General features: G+C 42.0%; 2 protein-coding genes across 7 annotated transcripts in view; both read right to left on the bottom strand.

Moving 5' to 3' along the window:
- pard3aa (par-3 family cell polarity regulator alpha, a) overlaps positions 1–3,714 on the bottom strand; it is a 275,373-nt gene extending 271,659 nt beyond the window's left edge. For all 5 annotated transcript variants that reach the window (XM_035531038.1, XM_035531039.1, XM_035531036.1 and 2 more), the window contains exon 1: positions 3,311–3,714. In XM_035531038.1, coding sequence (XP_035386931.1) covers positions 3,311–3,430 — 120 coding nt within the window. In that variant the 5' untranslated portion in view covers positions 3,431–3,714. The remainder of the gene's footprint in view (positions 1–3,310) is intronic.
- A 1,941-nt stretch (positions 3,715–5,655) lies between these two features.
- cul2 (cullin 2) lies at positions 5,656–20,283 on the bottom strand. Of its 2 annotated transcripts, none has more exons than XM_027013322.2 (22): positions 20,256–20,283; positions 19,979–20,071; positions 18,789–18,930; positions 18,417–18,519; positions 18,174–18,268; positions 17,140–17,245; positions 16,817–16,899; positions 16,547–16,643; positions 16,211–16,321; positions 14,759–14,921; positions 12,689–12,813; positions 12,130–12,237; positions 11,511–11,570; positions 11,214–11,342; positions 10,252–10,338; positions 9,803–9,955; positions 9,335–9,412; positions 9,082–9,148; positions 8,096–8,298; positions 7,705–7,806; positions 7,496–7,612; positions 5,656–6,263 (listed from the first exon to the last, which is right to left on the bottom strand). In XM_027013322.2, exons 3-22 carry the CDS (start codon positions 18,905–18,907, stop codon positions 6,132–6,134), a joined length of 2,238 nt encoding a protein of 745 aa, XP_026869123.1. In that variant the 5' UTR covers positions 18,908–18,930; positions 19,979–20,071; positions 20,256–20,283; the 3' UTR covers positions 5,656–6,131. The 2 variants fall into 2 exon arrangements, with proteins under 2 accessions (XP_026869123.1, XP_026869122.1); XM_027013321.2 differs by having other exon boundaries at positions 18,789–18,927; positions 20,256–20,282.
- Positions 20,284–20,530: the final 247 nt, after the last annotated feature.

Consider the following 20,530-nt stretch of genomic DNA (forward strand, 5'->3'; position numbering starts at 1 on the left):
GCTCGGGCTACATTAAAAAGAGTATATTCTAAACCCAAAATTCAAAACAGTGTCTTAACATGCCTGTGTTTGCTTTAATAATGTACATATAAAATTTGTGGCATTGTACGTGACATTGCATATCTTCTTCCTGTAAGAACATGTTTCATAAGTGTTTTCATCTCTCCTTCCATGAGGCTGTTTGATCTACCCACTATTTCTCACTCTGAGCGTCTTGCTTGAATTTTGCCTGTTTGATTATGAAATATTATTAAGGGGGGGGGGGGGGGGGGGGGGGGTAAAACATGCAAGTATCTAAGCAAGGATGGCACTCAAAGTGGCAGCCAAATACACATACCTGGAAGATGGCAAAGAAGAACCCAGGGAAAAACAATTTTATGTATATTTTGAAAAGGTATTCACCTTTGGGTTCCTCAGATTTCTTTCCCTCAACACAGGACACAAGAGGGTCAGAAAGGTCACAGCACTAAATGTATATTTCACCTGTCTGTACAGTAAAGACAAAATCGGCTCAGCAGTTAGGAGAAATCAGAGCTCATTCAAACGATGGCCGTCTCTCGGATCTGTAGGGCTCGCTCTGCAAACCTGCAGAGTGACGAGGCTTAAAGTTGTCATTCATTTCACACTGCCACTGCCTTACCAGAGTAACAACATTTTGCTGCAGTGCTCAATCTATGAGAATTTGTAGCATTACTAAGCTGACTTGGTCTATAACTAAATACAAAGTAAAATCTGTAACTATAAGTAAGTATTTAAAAGAAATAGTCTAGTGTGTGTGTGTAACAGCTGATATCTGACTGTAAAGTGTCCTTGAGTTTGAGAAAGGCGCTGAATAAATGTAATAATAATAATAATAATAATAATAATAATAATAACAACAACAACAAACAACAACAACAACAACAGACTATAAAGATGGAGACAAAGCAAAGCAGCTGCCCAGTCATACTGAACCATGAACAAAATTTCCAGGATGCACTTAAATAAATGAAACCCAGAAAGGCAACAAACAGGCAGCTTTTGATGCATGGGACATCAAAGTGTCCTCAGGAAAAGAACCGGTGTTCACGGTAGAGAGTTCAACTTCTCCACCAGTGGTGCTGTGTAGACCTGCAGGGTTCATCCAGCCCCCAATCTGCCCAGTCAGGAGCTGCAAAAACAGCACAATTTCCATGGTTCCCCTGGACCAGCTGTGTTCACCAGAGAACACGGTATTAGGCACGTTCTCATTTAAACCCCTTTGATGTTTCTGTATTAAAATATGCACTGGTGACCGGCTGCAGTAGACTGAGGGAGTCTTCTTAGGAGTCCTGCTTCAGCATATATTCCCTGAGGCTTTTTATGTGCAGACTGCCTGGATAGGAAAGTGCCTGAAGAACTCCACAGGGAAACCCTATCTTGGGCCAATCAATCATCCAGCCGCCACTGTTCTGCTGAGCCAGAGGTCCAGAGTGTGCCTGGCACACGAGCCTGTGTGTGTGTGTGTGTGCACGCGCGCGCACACACACACACACACACACACACATGTTGAGAGTGTGTGCAGAGTTCAAGTGTCCTGACTCTGTAAAGAGTCCCTGCACTGAGAACATGAAGCACGGAAGTATATGAGTAAATGAGGCTTTTGTGTGGGAGGCGTACTGAGATATGAGGTCCCTCCAAGGTGACACAGCTCCAGTTTCATACATCAGCCTAAGAGGATTTGTGGCCTTGAACCGCACCGGTCGTTTTTAATACTAAACTGCCGGTGCACAATGCTGAATTATTCCAAATCTCACTGCGCTGTTTTGGATTGGAAAAACCAACACAAAGGGGAACAGGTCAGACATGCATAGCTCGCTCTCCCTCCTACTGAATAAAGAACGTGAAGAACACAAATCATATCTGAAGCACACAATCATATATGAAAGCGATCATATATGAAGCGATCGCATGTGAAGCATACGGTCAGATCTGCTCTACCTCATACTCACAGCACCAGCCTAGCTCTCAAGTATTTCTGTCATTCAGCGAAGCCTATGCCGATTTTCCGGCCTTCTAAAACAGGAACACGGGGGAGTCAATTATTTTCTCTGCTTAGGCAGTGAGTATTTTGTGAAAGTATACATACATAAGGCAATACTAGCACCTTTCACCAATGGGATAAAAGCTGCAGAGTAGCTGCACATGGACATGTGGATATGATAAAATGACACTGATTACTGATCGCTATGGAGAATGAAGAGCAACAGATTAATAATAATAAGCCTAATGCTGAATATTGAGTTGGCAGTAATCATGTTTACAGCATTTACACAACAGTGAAAATCCACTCTCTCCATTTCACCATATCCGATACTGAAATGCCCATTTATCATATATATGAAGTCTTCACTAGCAAACGTGATTATCTGAATTCAAATTATAGTCCGAGCCTATAAGTGTCCTTCTTGGACAGGGCAGAGGGTTGGAAGGGGTTCCTGCATGCATTTTAACACCCCCCAAAAAACTAATGTAGTTTGGCCCAAACAAAGTTCGAGCCAAAGTCAAGTTTAGGGGATCGTTTTGAATTCTGAACCGCAGGAAAATGTGCCAACCCTATACGGCGGTGTCTCTCCATATGGTCGAAGCAGCCTGGGATTAGTCAACATCAGACCTGCGCGATGTGTGTTCACTAATTGTCCACGGTTTCTCGAAGTTAAAAAGAGACACGGATGATTCACCCGTTTCTTGACTACACTGGAAATTCTCCACATAATGTCCTCACATTGTGCAAACTTCGCAGAGCTCCACGGTAGGAAGCATGCGGCGGCCGGGCTCCGACGCCTGGACGCAGGCTACGAGGCGAAGCCTTCCCGCCTGCGCGGCAAAGTTCTCTCACCGCGGAGGAGACCGCTCCCGGGGCTACAAGTACAGCCACGGTACGCGAAAGAGCCAATTTATCACGTTAAACGCCCGCCGTTACACGTTACTGTGTCCGAACGAGGGTGAAACTTGGAGGAGAACGGCCAAAAACCCCGTCTTTCCTCCGACTCGAAGGTTCCCTGGGAAGTTTGACTGCCTGGAAAAGGACACTCGCACCCGAAGTCAAGACGGTGTTTCGACGTGCCCCCCCCCCACCACCAAACCACACACAAAAAAATAAAAACGTGCTGCGTTCGCCGTGTCCGACAAGCTACCAAGTCCCGTCTCTAGCTCCGCTTTCCACTTCACTTCGGCGAGAAGGGGGACGGTTCCTCTCCTTCCCTTTGCTCCATTCTTCTCCCAGAGAAGCGCCATGTTGTGAGCGCCGCTCTCCACATCCAAACCAAAAGCTCCGGCGAGCGCCACTTACCTTCGCGATGGCTTTTCTATATCGCATCGCCGCTTGCTGGATAAGACTGTGGACTTTTATATTCCCGTCGCCGCACGGAACGACCACCCGGGTCCTTCCGAAACACACTGTCACTTTCATATTCGTCCAGGATTGCCAACGATTCCAGGAAAAGCGCTGTTACTTTGTAGACAGCTCTCTGCTCTCAGAATCCGTCGGCTGCGGATACATTATGTCCCCGAAGATTGCAGCGCGCAGAAATCCTCATCATCCGACAACAGCCGCGACTTCAACCGCCGCGTAAAGACCACCTGTTCAGCGTGTGCCCAGGCGCTGCGGGCCGCTGGGTTGGGCTCGCAACTCCCCGCTCAGGCCAGCGTGAGGACTGACTCATCCTCAATTTATTCCTTCCCTCCCTCTCTCTCTCTCTCTCTCTCTCTCTCCCTCACACACACACACACACACACACACACACACACACACACACACACACACACACACACACACACACAGGAAACACTGTCACAGTAAAAAAAAAAAATTTTTAAAGGAGGCATGAAGTGGCATTGAATTTGTAAATTGCATGTTGCGCTAAATTCTCTGGCTTTGCTTATTAGACTCATTGTAGTTTTAATTTGTTTTGGTTTTTTATTCATATTTTAGATTTGCTAATACATAAAAGGCTTTGAGTTTTACCTGTCTTGCTGATTATTGTACTTTTTATCTACCTACTTTGGATTGCTGAAACTTATTTTGTATAGGCTCTTCCATCAAAAGTGACGTTTGAAAGCTGTTACGCCTGAAAGCTGAAGGCAACTCATCCTTATACTCCTGCGTACGTGATCTAGTCAAAGGGAGGACTGTTCTGGCCACATATTGTTTCGAAATTCCCACCGCGATTAAAACCTGAGAAACCTTGTGTTCTCATGTGCCTGTAATAAATAAGATGTGGGTGAATATTTCCTGGAATTTTAGTGAGAGCAAATGAATGCTGAAAGAGGGGTTTGCTATTTGTTACCACTGTTGCCCTGTCTGTGGCTTGATGAGATTTGTTACCAGTGAGACTGAGGCGACGACCTCTTTTCTTTTATCCGATGGTTGTAAGGTTGTAGCAGTTACACAAATTACCACTCCAAATATGAGCTGAACCCGACTTGGCAGTAATGAACACACCCGCATGCACCATTCATGCATTATTTCCCTAGCGGTATTTTTATTTTCAGAATGTAGTCCAAAAGAAAAAAGTAGAAACACATCTGTAATGAGCTGTACTGGCTTTCGTCACATATGCAATGCTGTTGTAGATGTTAACCCTTCCTGGTGGAAAACTGGTGCACTCCATTAACAGACCATTCATAAAATTTAACAGGTGTAAGGAAGAACTCTGTACAGAAGGCTTCCTCCAAACCTTAACCATCCAAATTGTAGAAAAAAGGGCGCATATATATATATATATATATATATATATATATATAAAGATCACAAAAGGCACATCAGAAATAATAACTTTTCCTGCATTTGTAAGGTTTAAATTTTGAGAGGTGAAGTTGCCAATTCTGACCGTCACACCTGTAATTCACCAATTAAGCCTCAAATTGCTTTGGACACTCACACAGTGTAGTGTTGACAGTAAAATAGTAGAAATGAACCGGACTCATTTATTATGTTTTGTATTTTGTGGTTATGTATTATTTTACTAATTCTTCAATAACTTCAAAATGCGTCTATGCATTTTCCTTGTGAGGGTCTGAGTTGTCTGGAATTTTCTATTACTTCTTTCAACTACTCTATTTTGCCCCCTTCTGGTAAAATTACACATCTCTTCAAGTCAGGGCATCATGTCCAGATTTTAAATAACTGTTTTCGGGGGTAAACCCAGGCTGATATCACTGAAACCACAAAACTTAGTACCTTAAAACAATGACCACATAATGCATCAGAGCATGTAAAACATGCTTTGTTGATGATGCGTGCAGGAGGATTGTGGAGTTGATCCGGAATCCCCATGACGTTCCTATTTTTAGTGAGGACAGCGGACAGGAGCTACGGTGCTGAGCTTGAAATAATTGGGAGACTTTTTAAACATAAAATAGCTTGCTGAGACTTCTTCCTCTATACATCTTGAACTTGTACACATCTACTGAATCAAATCAACAGTCCAGGTTCAATAAGAATGCTCCCTCATAACTATCTGGTCCATTCAGGTATTTACTATAAAATATTTACACACAGCTGAGGTTTTTATTATTATTATTATTATTATTATTATTATTATTATTATTATTTATTTGACAAGCAGCAGAATCATGTTTGTCACCTCATGTTTTTTGTTGTTGTTTTTTTTTCCATTTGGAAAGTAAATACAATTATCAGTATAACAGTTTTATTACAATATTCTTTTTCCTTACTTTGATACATTAAAAAACAAAAACAAAACACTACAACTGCAAACGTGAGAAAAGAAAGCATGGTTGTTTCTCAGACGTCGCAGCACATCCAGTCGCTCTCTTGGTTGCTTGGTTACGATTATATCGTCTAAAAATGTATTATCATCTCGCGCTTAAATAGCTATAGGCATTTCTCTCTCTTTTCCCCCCCCATTGACGCACTGGGCGTGGCACTGGTGATGTTGTAAACAGCATAAAATCAGAAAAGTGGGTGGGCCAGAGGTGAGGTGGGGGTGTTGATGGCTGCCTGCTTGCTTTGAGGACTCCCCCCACCCCACCCAACTCCAAAGATGGAGGCACAGTCCTGCTTCATCCCACAGGGAGAGAGCCTGAGCCCCAGCCAAAAAAATTAAAGACATGGTTTGCGGTTTATTGTCCGCTTAATGACGCTTCCTTTATGCGACATAGCTGTACTCATCTGCAGACGTCTGGCTTCGCTCAATGTACTGCTTGTCGATAAGCACCTCGATACACTTCTTGATCATGCTGATACTGGGGTTGAACCGGGCTTTGGACTGGTTGATCACCTTGGAAAAAACAAAGAGACACTCATCAGGTTCACCCACTGATACTAATGCGTGAAGTAACCTCTTTACTTAGGGAACATATTAAGGTGATGTAGGCATCCTCTCTGCTATCATTACCTACAGAACTACTGCTAAAACATCAGGCTTTCTGTACATAAGTGCAATTCACACTGATGGAAATTAACTTGGTCAATTGTTCTGCAGAAATTAGTTTATTGCAGAGCAGGAACTGGTAGACTTGGGGGGGGAAACAGGAGGAAGGCTGCACACAGCCCTTTGTGGAAATGGCCCAGGCTGCCCTAATGTACGACAGGAATGCAGAGAGGGTGGAAATCCACTAAATCAATCCTCCATCAGGGGTGGGGTGGGGGGGGTGTGTGCATGTGTTCATCCACATGGTGCTAATATCTACAAAAACAACATGCCTGAACAACTGTATGGTAGCACAGGTAGACAGGTGAGTTCTGTGCATGATGCCCTGCTGAACATGCGTGCAGTGCATGTGTGCGCGTATGTGTGTAAAGACACACATGGTCCCCAGGCATGACAGTGATCATTCATCAAGTCTCACACCCCAGCCTTTACAGAGCAGTCATCTCTCACTCTGCAGGAATTCAGCTTAAGATGTACAGAGTAAGCCCAGGGCTAAAAGGCACTACATCTCATGTATATATACCACTTTATATCAAAGGACATTATAACTTTTTCTGGCTCGCGTGAAAATTAAGGGATCCCATTAGTTGCAATTAATTGTATGGCTATTAATGCACATCGGCAATTCAGTAGTTCTTGATATCCTGAAAATATATTTAAACATATATAAAAGTACTATGAGGAGAGTCAGTATATGTTTCAAAACCCTTTAGATAAGACTGTGTGTGTGTGTGTGAGAGAGAGAGAGAGAGAGAGAGAGAGAGAGAGAGAGAGAGAGAGAGAGAGTGAGTGATAGAGGGAGATTGAGAATGGAAAAAAGTTTGTGTACTCCAAAAGATATGTTCATAACAGAAGTACAATATGTACAACTGTTACAGCTAGACATGCAAGAGCTGGAAATATAAAATATTACAATTTTTTCCCCTTTTCCCTCTGCCTCATATCACATCATTTCAATGTTTATTGCAGATTTTTTTCTCCCTCTCTCTCTCACACACACACACACACACACACACACAGAGAGAACATGGAGAAGGTGAGACAGAAAGAAAGAGAATGTGACTGAAAGTGAGACTCACTTCTTGTATGAGGGCATTGTGTCTCAGAACCTTCCTGGCTTTCATGATCCTCACTATAGCAGCCTGTAAATACATTTTTCTGTCTTCATCCACGGCACTCCTCGTCTGTTCCAGCTCCTAACATACACACTCAGTCATAAAGCAGTACTAACATGACAACACAGTGTGTACACACTGGGTATTTCTGTTAGTTGCCTGTAGTGCTGCACCTGTGGCGTGTCCCGTTGCATTGACGTAGTGATTTTAAACTTTGTTCTTTTACTAGTGAAATTCATATTTAGTGAGAAAGTAGATTCAGTCTCAATTTCCTCCTGGATATAAAGGAGAGGAAAAGTCGTATCATATCATGATTCCCTTTCAATATGTGCAGCTAAAAATAAAAACTATCAAGTCACATTCCAAATGTACCCATAAAATATTTATTTTTAGTGAGAAGCCATACTCAAAAACAAGCACTGAAATAAGAGCATGATCAGCGGGTTCAACTTCACTTGAGTTTTCTGTCCATTACACAGAAAGGGTTAAACAAAGGTGGTCGACCAGAGGGAAGTGGCTATTGTAGCTGCATCTGAAGCTGCAGAAGCGCTCCCGCAACCCTACCTTCTGTGAGTCGTGGTTGATCATCTTGACATCCAGCAGGGACTTGATGGTCTTCTGGAGCTCCTTCTCGTTCATCTGCGTGCTGTCCTGCAGCTCTTTATAGCTCACCGTCTCACTGTTGTTGAAGACCAGCAGCACTGCCATCTGGTAGGTGGTGACCATGGCCACATAGGGCTTGGACAGGTAGTTCATCTTCACCTCACCTGAGAGAGGAAGGGAAGGTTAGAGATTAAGTGAATGAAGGAGACTATAAAAACAACTCCGGACTGGATGCACGCCAGGGGTCTCCCCCCCCCCCCCCCATTCCAATAAAACGTGACTGAGAACTTGTAGACAGCAGCATCTGAAAGTAGGGGCACAGCCTTGAGAGGTTCTTTCTGCTGCCATCAGTTGATTCGGTATTTGCACATACATCCCCGTTACACATACAAAGTAGCCCTCAACAAATGCTTAAAAGGCCTGCTCTGAAACATCACACACGACTAATCACACAATATAACCATTTGTGTAAATGTGATAACCATAAAAGTGATGGGGTGTGTGTGTGTGTGTGTGTGTGTGTGTGTGTTTGGCCTGCTGTACCAGTAGATTACTAAATGCTTTGGACTACAGATCTGTGGGGTAATTAGACTCTGGGTGCAGGGTAGGTCACTGTAATCTTGTGGATCATGGTAATTTTTCCTGGTTCCAGACATTACACCACCCAGAATACACAGCTAGCACGGATGCTTCATGAAACCACAAAAAAAACGAAAACAAACACTACAACTACTAAACCACTAAAAGAATCCTCCACTGTTTTAAATAAAGCTCTGGAGTCCGGCTACCATTAGTCCTATGACATTAGCCCTGTGTACTGGATAAAGGTTTCAAGCTATAATCATGTTATGTGAAAACAAAAGAAGTAGTATGAACCGTAAAAAGATTTACTGATGCACTCTAAATAAGTATTCATTTGTTTCTGACTCTGTCGAAACACACTGTACCTGTGCAGAGATAGTGTAGCCAGGTCAGCTTCCTCCCACTGAAATGCTGGTTATAAAACAGTTCAAACTGGGGGGAAAAGACAAATCACCATTAGAGCAAACGGTGGCAGATCTGAATCGCACATTACGTTATAGACTTTTTTTCTCCTTTAACATAATTTGATCCTCAACAAATGTGGACACACTGATCTTGCTGTGTAATCACAGTGACAGAACTATAACTGCACTTCGGGTTTGCCAAAGGCTAACTAACCATTTGTACACTCTTCTCCAGTTCCTGAGGGATGGCAAACGTAGAAGAGGCGACTTGTGTGAGAGGCCATGCCCCTGCCTGGAACGAACACACACACACACACACACACACACACACACACACACACACACACACACACAAACACACATAATAAGCACACAGACACAAACACATATAATAAGCACACACACACATGAAAATACATATGCACACCATATTTCATCTGAAAATCGCTTCATATTTCTTAAAACCAAGAGAGTTTAGGGTTAACTTGTCTGAATTTGTCTACAATTGGAAAAGACCTGTCTGGGATATTGCATGCCAAAATACCTACACTTTAAGCATTATGAACCAATCTAAAACAATAATTTCTCAAGCCCAGTGGCATAATACCCTCTAGCTCTGCATGTGTGTGTGTGTGTGTGGGTGGTCCCCCTCTCCCCCTTCCTCACACAATCACTTTCTCACCTGTAACACATAGATCTGAAAACTGATGCCCAGGTCCACCACTGTCTCCTGGGTTTTGATGAAGTTGTTGAACTTGTTGTTGAGGTCAGCACTGACGCTCATGTCTGTGTACATTCTGTGCAGTTTGCTTGTGAACTCATATCCACACGCTTGCTGCAAAGCAAAGCACAGAGAGAAAGAAAAAAGTATATATATATATATATATATATGAGAGAGAGAGAGAGAGAGAGAGAGAGAGAGAGAAACAGGAGGAGGGAAAGAGGATGATTTGTACATGTTCATAACAAAGCCCTTCATTTGTGATACTGATCAAACATAATGACAGCTGTGGTACAGGGACAGAGTGGATGACTAGTGATTAGTTCTGCTGAGTCACATCTGTGAACTTTTAGAGTGTAAAATTACAAGCCACTTCTAAAGAGCGGAGTGAAAAATGCTTCTTGTTCTACCTTTAGTTTGTTGATCATGGCTTCTTCTGAGTCCATGGATAATGAAAGCCCATGTATTAACCTCTTGGCAAGCATTCTTGCATAAAACTATGACAGAAGTAAGACCAACAGTCCATTTTTTTGAAGTATGTAAAGATACCCAGAAACACTTGCAAATGTTTTACCCAATTGAGTACGACATACAAACATAATTATTAAAGATGGCACCAATGCAATACCCTGTATGGTAATCTGATAGAAATCAGCAAAAAAATTCAGCTGTTCAGTTTTTTCTAGTTAGAAAGAATTATCATCTTGCTATCATTATCAGATCCAATTTCTATTGGTTTTAAGCAGAGGTCAAGTCTGAAAGAATTATAAGATCAATACTAAGTTGATGTGGAATTAATGTTGAATTCAGTAATGAGAAAAAAAATGCAGACAAACTAGAGAGTAAATGTCAGGAGTCATTGAGTGAGCCAGTCATGGGGGGGGGGGGGGGGGGGGTGAGTGGGCTTGTGTGTGTGCGCTTGTGTGTGTGTGTGTGTGTGTGTGTGTGTGTGTGTGTGTGTTGAGGGTGACTACAGTACACCTGAGAACAAAGGGGATGATCAAGGCAATAAACATCACCGCACTAAGAGAGACACTGTATAGTATAGTAATGAAAGGTAGAAAATTAAATGCTTCAGTCTTGTAGACAGTTACTTTTTTTGTTTATAAATCTTTCATATACATGCATGAAGCTATAAAATATAGCACATATAATATATTCTGCACAAAATAATTTCCCAATCAACAAAAACACAGCTCTACGGTGGAGTTTAATGAGAAAAATCAGATCAGTATCAGGCGACATTCACAAGATATTGGTATCAGATCAGTACAGAAAAATCAGTATTGTGCCATCTCTCTAATTATACAAAAATCAATATGAGCCAGACTGGACCAATCCAGAGCTGAGGTGTCTTTCCTGCTGAACTCACCTTCTGAAACACATCTTTGTCGTCTATGTATTTGAAGACGGTGATGAAGCTGCTCAGCTTATCTTCCACCTCATTCTCGGTCATCCCTTTTGCAGATTTCTTCAGCAGATTGTCACAGTACTTAGCGAGCTGTAACACAAAAACACACACGCACACACACACACACACACAGATGTGAACACACACACACACACGATTGCACACCTAACAAAAAAACAAACAACAACCCAACTGTCTCAGCATATCATCCGATAGTGACATATTGTGAAACAAAAGGTTGTTGAGCACCACAAATACCAGTTCAGGCGCTTTGCAGATGGATTTGGGTTCTCTGTAGTTTACTACCGAAGTCAAAGCCTGTAACAGAAGCGCGCAATAAAGTCAAAACCTGAAACATAAATATGCAATAAAAATGCCACTGTTAAGTACAATTACAACGCTTCTGCAAGCACTGAGTGCCATAAAACCAAATCGACTGCATCTGGCACATTGGTGCCACGTACTGGACTAAAAGTATAATTACAGTTCAAACTGTGTTGACAACTGCATCCACGTATAAATAAAGAAAAAATAATAATATTAGGACATCGGTGGTTATAGCACACACCTCATTTTCGCATTGTGGTTGTGTGTTTCAAAGATATAGAGGTATAAACAAATATAACTGAAGTAAATGTGCACATATACTACATAAATACAGTACCTATGTTTTACCAAACCATCTCAGACAGGACTAACTAGATATGCTTTTATATTATAGAACAAGCCTGCACATGCTGGGATTACAAGTCTGTGCAAACCTGATAGACTAACAAGATAGCGCATGTTGGTGGCCCTGTATGAGAATTATTTGTTTACCTATAACAGTGACCTCTTTTCCAACAAAATCTCTGTTTAATAAGCGCATGCTGTTTACCTTGTCAAGTGCGCTCATGAAGTGCTGGTCTCCATTTAAGACTGTGTTAATCAGCTGTACAAATTTACTATGGACCTCCAACACAGACTCCACAAACTGGGTTGGCATCTGCAGAATAGAATAAGACATGAACTGCTGAAGTATGCAGTAATCAAAGACCAAACAGAGCAGATAAGCCCTTCTTTATACAACAGAGCTCAGATTATCTCAAGTAAAATCATCACACCAGTCAGCCAGCCATTATCAGATTACTGGAAGTAACAATACATACAATACCAATAGACAGACTGAACATTCAAACAACATGAAGTGCAAGACAAGTGACAGCAATGGTGCCCGTTATCACCTAAGAAAGGGAAGAAAGTTTCAAACCTGCCAATCATTTTACTGCAGCAAATCAAATAACTGCTGAGATGTGACAGCGTACAAACTCGTTCATGTAGTCGACCCAGTTACACGGTGAAACTGCCTTTATGATGATGATGATGATGATGATGATGTATTAATGAAATGTTCCAAAACCGCATGCCTTAATTCCAACACACACACCCAAACTTACATTTTCCTGAGAGAGGTTACTCGTGGCTCGGAGCCCCTCGTCGTGAATGTGCACCTGCAGCTCCTGTATCATGTGAGGTAAGCCGCTGGAGACAGCCCGGAGCAGGGTGTACATGTTCGCCATGTCTGAAACCCAGCCAGAACAAGCAGCGGTAAATCCCCCCCCATTTAAGCGGGCAGGCCAGTGCTTGGGCTCGGACGCGTCCCACTGCTCAGGGAGAAGTGCTGCTTCACAACAGTCATCACAACAGCAAACACGGCAGCCGAGCGGCGCAGCTCGTAGAAAGTTACGCAAACGCTCAGCCATTGCTTTGACTCACAAAAGAATAGCACACAGCAGAATGCCTTCATCCATGACGCACAACACAACGTAGAGCCCAGCTTTAGGAGGGCCAGGGACTCTAACTTGACAACTTGAAAATACCATTCTGACACTCCTGATTGAGGCCCAGAGCTTTCATTTATACAGTAATTATACAGCACTTACAGTAACTGAACAGTAAAAATGGGTGTGTATTGTCTCTTTTCATCGGTTTTAGGGCTGCACAAAAAAAACAGGAAATGACGATGTCTACAGGTGGTCTGCAATGTGTACACTTGCATTGAGTGTGTCGGGTTGAAGATTAATACTACCAATGGCCCCAAGTGCCATTCCACATGAATAATATAGACTCACTTGCCACTTAATTCACATTCTCAATGGCCATAATATTAGGGAGGCCTAGCAGGTGCATTCTACATATGTACTATTACACACCGTAGCCCAGGTGAGCCATGCAAAACTTGGCGTTTACCCTCTTCAGCACTGATGAGTGTATGACCAGGGCCATCGCTGTACTCACTGACTATTCCAGACTACTGTCAACACAGCAGTGACACCAAGATGGTAATGATATGGTAGTGGGTGTTCTGCTGGTAAGAGGGTGTCAGGAAAGAGAGTGTTGCTTGAGTTTTTACAAACGTGAGAGTCACTGCGGGGCAGAGCGGCCAGCCAACTAGAAACATCCAGCCAATATTAGTTTTGTGATCAGAAACTGATTAAGTTGTACGCACACACACACACACACACACACACACACACACACACACACACGTCCAAACATACACACAATCCTTATGATCGGCCATCACATCACCGCATTTCCCCCACCAAACATATCCAATGGAAACAGAGGGTGAGAACAACATAACATTAAAGCATTCTTAAAATCACCTAAAACACTGCAAGAGACAGTATGTATCCAGTGACACAGGCATAAACCTGAACACTAAAAAAAATGTAACTTAAAAATAGTGCAGTATTAAATGCAGGTGTGCCTGAGTCCAGACCTGGAGACCTTGGTTCCAATCCTTACATAATCCACCTGTCTCTAATACTGAGATGCTACTGAAGACCTTGAATAACTGGATTGGGTATATTAGAACAGGGTCGAACTCTGCAGGGCAGTAGAGGTAGGCTTGGGTGTCTGATTATTTTTTACATTTGCAGTAACTCCTGTTCTAATATATAATAATTCCTAATTAATTACAACTCAATAATGCTGCAAATTAGAAAAAAAATACTCTAGTTCCATCATCTGTTCTGGATCTTCCTCTCTCAATATGCCAAATTTTCCACCTCAAAAAGCAACCTTTTGCTAACTATCTTTCTTTCTTTCTTTCTTTCAGGGGTTTGATGCAGATCAATTCAACATTTGTATAAAAGCAAGTGGAAACTCCTCTACTGACAACGCTAAATATTACTGCCACTGCATCAACACAAACATCGTTACTGTTCCTATTTTCGATCATCCGTACTTTGTAAGATGTCCAATTCCAGCAGCCACACTGCTAAACCACATGGCTCAGCATCTTCTCCAGCAATGTGAACTTTGGCCAGTTAGTTATGGTAGTGCTACACCAAACAGGTGAATCTCTGAAAACTCTTTGGTAAGCTGGTGTTATAGTGAGTACAGCTTTGATCACATCATCCCAACACTGCAAAAAATTTAGCACTACAGACACTAGAAGCTAAATACTGGAAGTAGAGTGAGGAAAGGAGGCATGACCATGAGGTCAGCAGTGTACACACCATCTCTCTTCTCTTGTCTGACGATGTTCTGGCACTCGCCATGCAGGAACTGTAGGTGGTCGGCCACCATCCTCTGCTGGCATTCGTGGATGACTTTGGCGTAGGAGCTCGGGTGAAGGTACTTCCGACATCGCACCTCTTCATCTTTCAACCGCCCTAAAACCTTCAGCCGAAAGGCCAGAGACAAGAACCGTAAATAACCAAACACACTGCTCATCAGAGGCAACGCTGACTGTGGCAAGAGATACGTTTACAGTTCGGGTTTTGTTCACAGCGTTAGAATGATTCTGAACATCAGCATATGTAATCAGTACGATCCACTCGATATTCTGTCATATAAGAGAGAGAACTGTCTCCTACTGTAATGTTAAGTAAGTAAGTAAGAAGTCACTCTTACTGGTGATTCTGGCCAGCTACTCTGAAACTGGTTAGTGATTCTGGGAAGAGTAACAAAAAAGTGGAGAAATAGAGGCCCGACATGATGGACATTATTGAACAATGTGGAAAATCCAATATGCTGATCAAAGTCCCACAGGCAGAATAAATGTGATCGGACCTTTAATTTGACACTTAAGACTTAAAAATAAAAAAAAAAGAATGTGCATATACACCACCCCTACTACACCAGAGGAATTACATACATACATAGTCAACAAACTTGGAATTTCTACTTAAGCATACTGAAACCCTATCTACATAAAAAACAAAACCGAAGGAAAAATCAAAAATGACAAGAGGCCTCTTCAGACGGTTTCTAATATTATAAACACCAGAAAGATTAAACTAATCACCTTGTTAAAAAAAAGCAACCGATATCTTAACACAAGTTCACAGGCAACTAGATTCCTTTAAAGTAACCAAGCATGTTTAGAGCTACACAAGATAAGTTAAAACGATACATTAACGTGATAGTGTCAGGATTCCTTAGGAGTTCGTGGGCCTACATGGACATAGTATTCAGCCTAATCCAGACAGCACTGTATCCTGAGACACAGGGACTGAAAAAGACCCCTGAGAAATTGCACATCAATGTAAGAGTAACTGTATTTAACAAAAACAGAATGATCCACTATCGAAAAAACAAACAAAAAAAAACCCCACCTTCAATATTTCAGAAACAAAAACCACTAGCTACCCGAGATGCCAACTTAGGAAGAATATATCGGATATTGATGTTAACTTTCAACAAATTGTGAATCTCCTGCTGCTATACATCATGAATAATATGTTAATAAACGCATTTGTGAACCGTTATTGTGTCATGCTTAAAGACTGTTGTGACCCCAATTCTATGGGTTTCTTAGATAAAGGGAATACTTTGACTCATTATAAAAACAAACACACAAAGACATCCGAGATACATTTGCATACTCAAGATCCGCAATATTAATATTGGAAAGACCAAAAATAAAATAACAATAACAGCCTTAATAGATGCCACCACCATCTTACCTTCTCCATATACTGAGAACAGTTGGACTCTTGCAGTAGGTTGGAGGCTTCTTGTTTGTAATACTCGCCTGTTTTTGTCAGAAAAGGCCCTTCAAAGATCTCCTGATAAAACTACAATGCAGCAACAAAGGTGTGGTCCACATGTTAGTTGTACAAGACGCACAGAGCATATCATCAGTCTTTACCCTTCTAAAATAGTATACAGTACAAGTTATTTGTTCTCTGTGTTCCACTTACTTCACAATAAGAATCATACATTTCTTATTATAAGCATAGATATATGAAACTCTCTCAATTAAACCAAAACCTTTTCATTCCCATTTCACTGGCACCCACCTTTAGAGGAAACTTTTTCTTGTACTGTTCAACATGAACAAAGGAGTTGATAACCCCATGGATTACTTTCTGATTCGGGTTTTCTCCACACCGGTCACTACGAACATCACAGTTTTATATCAGACAGAATTTTCATTCACTTGCTCGGCACTTCAACACAGCTGATGAGAAGCAGTTTGACGAGACCGGTTTGTTCATAAACACAGACCAGCGCGACATCAGAAACGCAGCGCTGTGTGTGAGGGGTTTTAGTCGCGCGGCGGGACCTACTTTTTTATTTCTTTCAGAAGCATTCGGATCAGCGTGGCCTGAAGCGGCTCGATCATCAGCTTTCTCCACATATCAAGTGCAAGCTGAAAGTGAAATGAACACCATTATTTGAAATTTAGTCTGTGTAAAATGGCTCAGTTCTCAAGCCCTCAGGACAAGGCAATCTTCAGTCAGTTATCCTCTAGTAACAAACAGTTTAAACTGTGGATCCAACACAACCAACTTTCTTTCAACGCTGTAGACTCTATAAACTACAAGAGAAGAATAACTAGGCTGTGTCTGAAACAAGACCAGCGTGGCTCTGACTGTGTCTTTGGGCTTACCTCTCCGATCTCCATTAGTGGTTCATTCATATCCACCCCTCCATAGCCGTACTGCAGGTCTGCTTCAGTCAGCTTATTTTTCTTTATAAACTGTGTGTTGAGGTACCTAAGGAACCAACAATGGAAAACAAAGTAAAAAGCAAACATTGAAGGGTCTGTTCTTCCCTCACTGGTACCCTCAGACACAACGTTCAACATCTCATGTGAGCCCCTGCATGAAATGGTTGAGATCAAAGACAAGCAGTAGAAAAAAGTCCCAAAGCTACAATGAGTCACTGTTGGCTTCATTTCAACGGTTGTTTATTTCCACAGCTGCCCAACCTCAGCAGAACAGTGACACTGCCAGGAACCAGCCCAGCCCTGTAAACTCTATCTTATGGGACTGGCCTTCAACTTTGACTGGGCTTATGGGAAACAAACATTTTTTCTAGGAATGTTAAAGTGGACTTGATCCTTGTCATACAGTTGACTGCAGTGTGCAATCAAAACTGTATACGTTTTGATTTATATGAGTAGACAAAAAAAAAACAAAAAAAACAAAAACAAAACCAAAACCACCAAGATTTTCAGTTAATTTGAATCAACAATATTTTTAAAGTCCCAAGTTCAAGATTTTTAACTACAGGTGAACTGATACAGTGCCGAAGTAATCCATCTATATGTCAATAAAATAGACCTATCATGAAATAAAGGTAAAAACAGATGCACTTACACTACAGTGTACCAGTCAATAAATGTAACTATCAAGCAGCAGCTACTGTTTTACAGGTATGTCTCATCTGTGACTCATGAACTCATTTCACTGAAATCAGCCGAACAGTGAAAACCACTAATAATCAAGGCATTTATAAACAAATTATGTAATTTGCAAAGGATGTTTACATGAAATCATATATTCCATATACTTTCACCTCATATTACTTTCATAAGAACTAAATATAAACACTTTACATCTACATAAAATGTTCAAGTTTCATTGATATTTTTTTTTTAAAAGCATGTCTGCAAAAGAGTGTTTTGAAACATCCACCCACCTGTACAAGCTATCCATATAGTCAGCGCCCTTACTGTACTCCTCCCAGTATCTGTGATACATCAGGAGGACTTTCTCCTCAGACTCCAGCACTTTCTGCAAAGAGACAGCTCAGCTCAGCACAGTGGTACATCCGTGTCCGTTTGCCAGGGAAATGCGTGTTCCCCGTAAACATTCAAGTCAATGACTACAGTGAGAAACATCATCAGTATGACAAGAGACCAGGCCATGGGCCCCAGCTCACCTTATACAGCTGACGTACATGATTCTCCAGAAATACTTTTGTCTCTGTGTACAGCCGTTCACCCAGGGGTTCTGGGTATGCGACACACAATGCGTAAATATCGCTGATGTCTGGGTTAAAGGAACTAAGGTGGACTTGTAAATACAAGAAAAGAAATACTACATATGATATCTAAATGGAAAGGTGCAACACTATGACCATTACATCATCATTACTGTTTACCTCTATAAATTATTGCACCATTTCATCCAATACTGACCAAACCTGATCAGCACAAAAATCTGAATGAAATGACTAAGCACATTTATCACTTCTTCAAACTACGCTTTCCCTATGTCTCATGGATTCAACGTGAAACGCCAGGTAGGATACGAGAACCGATCGTTCCACGTCGCTCTCTCCACGTAATCGAGCATCACCACTGCCTTGATTGTCGTAAGAAGCTTGTTCCATGTCTCATCAAAATCCACAACCCGTGGTTTTAAGGACATTGTGGGGCTTCTACTACAAGCTGCTGACAAAAGAAAAAATTAATTCTAGCAAGTTATTATGTTACTACTGTGAAATGCAAGAACAATGCTGATTTCATAGTTAGCAACTTACTAACCTAGTACGATCATACAATATGAACACCAGGAAAATTAAGTAACACCGAGGCATAGTTTGGAAGGGAGGGGGGGCTACCCCCATAATTCCTACTCACACTAGTCATATCATGTATTAGGCTGGGGGGGGGTCAAACATTTAATTTTAAATCTCAATACACGCTTAACGCTATAGTCCGATTCTTAAAAGTTTATCAACACAGGCCAAATGTAAAATGAAGGAATATTTGATAAAATCAAATAAGGTTAGCGGGCAAGTCATCAACACGCTTTATGAAGGACGGCCAAGAAGAGCAGCTGAACATCTCGCAACAGCAGCAGAAACCAACTAGCTAGGGTTACCTGTTATAGGTGTGTGGACCTCAGTCCACAATAAAGTGCTGAACGTCTGCAAGACGCCGTCGTTATTATAGCACGTCCACACACATGCACAAAAGCAAATGTCTACCTGGGGCTTAAGCTATGCGACCACTTCGCTGGCAAATGTTCAATTCCGTGTGAGCCATGGCGAGTAAACACAGAAAACAAATTCTTCGTCTTATGAAAATGCGCTCACCTCCTGAGGCACAGCGACCACCAGCGCTACTGTTCGGAGGCCTAGGACAGCTAACCCGGCTGAGCTAGCGAGCCAGCGAGCCGGCCCGGCGATACGTTTTCACTCAGAGCAAACCAAGAAGGGATTTCTAAATAGCTACGTGAAGTGGTTAGGCCTATTCTCCGTTATATTACGCGACGCGGTTAGGTCGAGTTAACTGCTACTCGGCTAGCTTAGCTTATTTTAGCCATCTCGCCTTCTGAGCCCGACACAGCAGCTAGCTAACGGCTAACCTGGCCGGCTAGCCAGCTCAGCTACAAGGTCTCTTGCCGAGGCGAATCTGTCACGTACGACATTCGAAACATATTGACGTATATGCATATACCGCTAAAGAGATGTTTCCAGTATATAAATGCGATTACCTCGGGACAATGTCACTGTGCTGAATAAAACTTAAGTTCCCCTGCTGTCAAAAAGCTTGATAGCTTTCACTTATACCTCGTCCATCGTCGAACCTAAAGGAGCGCAATACTGCGTTAGGACGAGGGGTTTCAAATAGGAATTAATTTGTGCCTATGAGTAACTCCTCAACAGCAAAACAGGCAAATCATTGGGCGAGACGTTATATTTAATGAACAATATAAGAAATGTACAAAATATGCAGGTTGCATGGGAAAATAATTGAGAATATTAACAAACCTATTAAAACCAGTTACAACACCCCCATTCTGTCATGGTGTCGTCGAACTACGGTAACCGGCTTAGAACATTAACGCTGAGTACAGGTCGCGGGTTCTCGAAAGACAGCGTACTCTATGACATCATCCATTCGCTAAACGTCACGAGTGAACTGAAATAGACTAAAACGCCGTCATGACGTTACACTCGGTGGGGGTGTTCTATGTATGGCGGAACGGAAGCTTTAAATGTTTGTTGTTTTATTAGGTCACCAAATACAGAAGGAGAATCTTTCC

The sequence above is a fragment of the Electrophorus electricus genome, chromosome 10 (genome assembly GCF_013358815.1).
Source record: "Electrophorus electricus isolate fEleEle1 chromosome 10, fEleEle1.pri, whole genome shotgun sequence".
Classification (NCBI taxonomy): Eukaryota; Metazoa; Chordata; class Actinopteri; order Gymnotiformes; family Gymnotidae; genus Electrophorus; species Electrophorus electricus.